General features: G+C 36.7%; 1 protein-coding gene across 1 annotated transcript in view; it reads right to left on the bottom strand.

Annotated features, from left to right (window-relative positions):
• The window catches only part of LOC102201879 (GTPase IMAP family member 7-like), an 8664-nt gene extending 7650 nt beyond the window's left edge, over nt 1-1014 (bottom strand). Inside the window, exon 1 of the mRNA XM_005750220.1 lies at nt 800-1014. Within this exon, the coding sequence (XP_005750277.1) occupies nt 800-818 (19 nt within the window). The 5' untranslated portion in view covers nt 819-1014. The remainder of the gene's footprint in view (nt 1-799) is intronic.
• Nucleotides 1015-3456: the final 2442 nt, after the last annotated feature.

Here is a 3456-nt window from a genome sequence, read left to right as displayed (position 1 = left end):
ATGCTTCACATAAACATCGTCATGGATTCACTCTGACTTTTGCTGTTTTGCTTCCACCGCGATGCACAGCTCTCTCTCTCTGTACTTCAAGAACAGTTTCCCTTTCTTCATTATTCGCTTGCTTGTTACGCACCAGTCTACTGTTGTTTACAGGCTGTCGGCCGCTGTTTTTTTTTTTTTTTACATTCTTCCGAAAATAAAACCTAATTTCTGCCGTTCAATACTGAACAAATTTAGACTTTAAAATTATGCAAAATGCAAAACGCTGTGTCTCTAATAAAACCGCTGTAACGTCAGAGGTGATGTTCATATGTTGATTAATGGTTTTCTTTCGTTTTTGATGTGCTGCAGAATATTTTTATAAAATCCCAGAACAGGAAAATCTCCTTCATGTTTTTCTGTTTTATCTTCAGCTGCTTTTACACAAAGGCCTCGCTGTGATGCTCACACCTGTGATAAAGTCTTGCGTGTGTCAGCTTCCTTTTTATAGATACAAAAATATGTAAATGTACCGATCTGAATTATAATATTTCTGACTGTCAAAATTTCCCAGATTCAAATCGAATCGAATTAAATCGAATCGTGGATCGAATCGATTCGGGACCTTGTGAATCGGAATTGAATCGATTCTAGAAATCAGTGACGATACCCAGCCCTACACAGGACACAGAAATAACCAATCACAGTTCAGTTTAACATGTAGCTCTTGGTTTGTTTGTTTTTTTACTTTTCATCTAGATTGTATTTTATGATAGAAAGTTGGTCTAAACAGTAAATCAAAAGTTTTAAATGTACTTACGAGCTTTGGTGCCGGCCATGTTTCTGCTGCTCAGGATTACAAAGCTTTGCACCGACACCTTCCTGCTGCTGCTCTGTGCTGTACGCCGAGGACGCCGTCACCTTAAGGCACTTGTTAAAGTTGCTGCAGGGCAGACTGCAGACAGAAGAGAGCTTTCATTGGTTCACCAACCACACAGCCACAGTGTGAATAACCTGCAGTCCCAATGTGTCACTGTTAGGGGATATTCAACCCTGGCTGTGAATCAAAAATGAGTTCCTGGTTTTAATTCTACTGCATGCAACAATGTGCATGTCACAACAACGCTTAGATGCTGCAGGGCAGATTCCAGAGAGAAACTGTCATTGGCTGGTTACACAGTGATGTCACAGCCTAAATATTTAGTAACATGATAATAAATGAGTCTGGTTATCAAACAGACCCTCAACATCTATATAACCTGTACTATACTAATGTAACCAACAGTTTCCCAGAGTAGATGGAGGTGACTCTGGCGCCTGAGCTCTTATAACAGGCCTGAGGTTTTCTGCCTGAGCATTACGGTCTATTCATATTTGGGATCTGGCAGCGGTTTCGTTGTTGCTTCATTCCGAAGCAAAGTGACGTGTTCAGTTTTGTTCTCTTGAGGAAGAACACGAGAAACGTGTCGTTTAAAAGATTTTTTTTTTTTAATTTTTTTTTTTAATTGAAAGTTTTGTAATTATGACAGTCATCCACATGAAAAGAAAAACAAAAACAGTAAAAAAACAAACAAACAAACAACTCATGATCATCGCTTCACTCTCATGGTGTGTTTAGACCAAACACAAATCCCTCTTTTCCCATGATTACATATAGAGATACAAAATTTGAGCCTCTGTCATCTTTATGGACCGCCAGCCCTGTATCATTCAGCTTTGATATGATAACAAAAAAAATAGGAAGGGAAAAGTTTGTAGAATCAAAATTCATTATATATCTCACAAATGTTCATTTCTGTGCAGGTTGTTGCACCTTCTTATTTTCCTTTGGCTTTGCTAAAAAATAACGTCTTATTGCAGATTATATTCTGCCACTGAGAACCTCATAAGCTCTTTTATAAAAAGGTACTTTAATTTAGCAATACACACAAACAAAAAACCCCAAAAATAACAAAACAAAAAACCAACCAAACAAACAAAGATACTACACACTAACAATAACATAGTGGCTCAGTGAAATCCGCAGATCTGCTCGGTCTGGGGGAGCTCCCCTCCACCTCTTTACAGGTCCCATGTCGTTAGGTTTTTACTACTGTCCACTCAGCACTTTACAGTCCATCCCAGTCCATATTCGGAAGGGTATTTCCAGTCTCTTTTAAAAACTACCTTAAAATAAATAAAATAAAACGTCCTTAGCAGACCTTCCTTCTTCCAGTAGTTGCGTGAAGATCTCATCCCACGTTACCACCTTCAACAAATTTCTCCCACTTCCTCCAGTTTTTATGAAATTGGTCCATTTTGAGGTTAAAAAAAAAAGGAAGTTTTTCCATTCTATATATTTCCTCCATTATTCCTATCCAATCTTTCTTTGTTGGAGGCTCTTTCTCCAGCCACCTCCTGGTAAGCGCTTTTTTGCCAGCTCCCAACAGGATGTTTATCAAGTGTTTGTCTTTTAAGGAGGCTGCTGATGGGATATCGCCCAAGTACACAGTACAAAAATCCAAATTTAGTTTGAGACCAGTCACCAAGTAAATTGATTCGACCAATTCACTCCAGTATGACAGGATTATTGGGCTTTTCCAAAATATATGGAAATGATCTGCCATGTTTTCCCCACAGTTTCTCCAGCAGTGTCCATCTGTCAGTTGACATTTTTGTTTGTATTTTATTTTGGGTTTTATAAAAACACCTAATAAAATTTTTCCACGTGAATTCCCTCCAATAACCTGAGCTGGTAGTTTCCATCTGTGTCCTGCATATATTTAACCAACTGTCCTCTGATATGTTGATTTTAGCCTCCGTCTCCCATTTAATTTTGATATAATTGGTTGATTGATCCTTCGTTTAAAAGATTTCATTTGCTTCAGCAGTTGCAAGTTTACAGGACCTCAGTGTAAAATCAGCAGTGTTGGGCAAGTTACTTTGAAAAAGTAATTAATTATAGTTACTAGTTACTTCTTCAAAAAAAGTAACTGAGTTAGTAACTGAGTCACAAGATTCTAAAAGTAATTAATTACTTGAAAAGTAACTATTGCGTTACTTAGAAAAAAAACATTTAACCCTCTGGGGTCCCGGGTATAATCGGCCATTTTTACCTACTTTTGATGTTTCCTCCACATTTCACCTTTAAAAACTATTTACCTTGTTTGGTCTCATTGTTTTCAGCACAACCTTACGTGTCTGAATTTACAGTCATGTTTTCATTTTGACATACTGTATTAACACAACTGATCTAAAATCAGACAAAAAACATAAAATCAAAAAAGTTATAGTTTTACTGTAACAACCACAAACATGTTTAATGACCATATTTCATAACTTTAGATGCAAATATAAATTCTCAATTTTAATTTATATGCACACGTTTTGCAAACAACAAAGTTATTTGCATCCATTTAACCTTTACTCTTTTTTAAATAACCATTTCAAACTATTTACAGAACAATCAGCTGTTCTTCAACAAGATGCCACAAATTA

This window comes from Pundamilia nyererei, unplaced genomic scaffold (genome assembly GCF_000239375.1).
Source record: "Pundamilia nyererei isolate P.nyererei 1_Seehausen unplaced genomic scaffold, PunNye1.0 scaffold00266, whole genome shotgun sequence".
Classification (NCBI taxonomy): domain Eukaryota; kingdom Metazoa; phylum Chordata; class Actinopteri; order Cichliformes; family Cichlidae; genus Pundamilia; species Pundamilia nyererei.
This window is presented reverse-complemented; position numbering and strand designations above follow the sequence as displayed.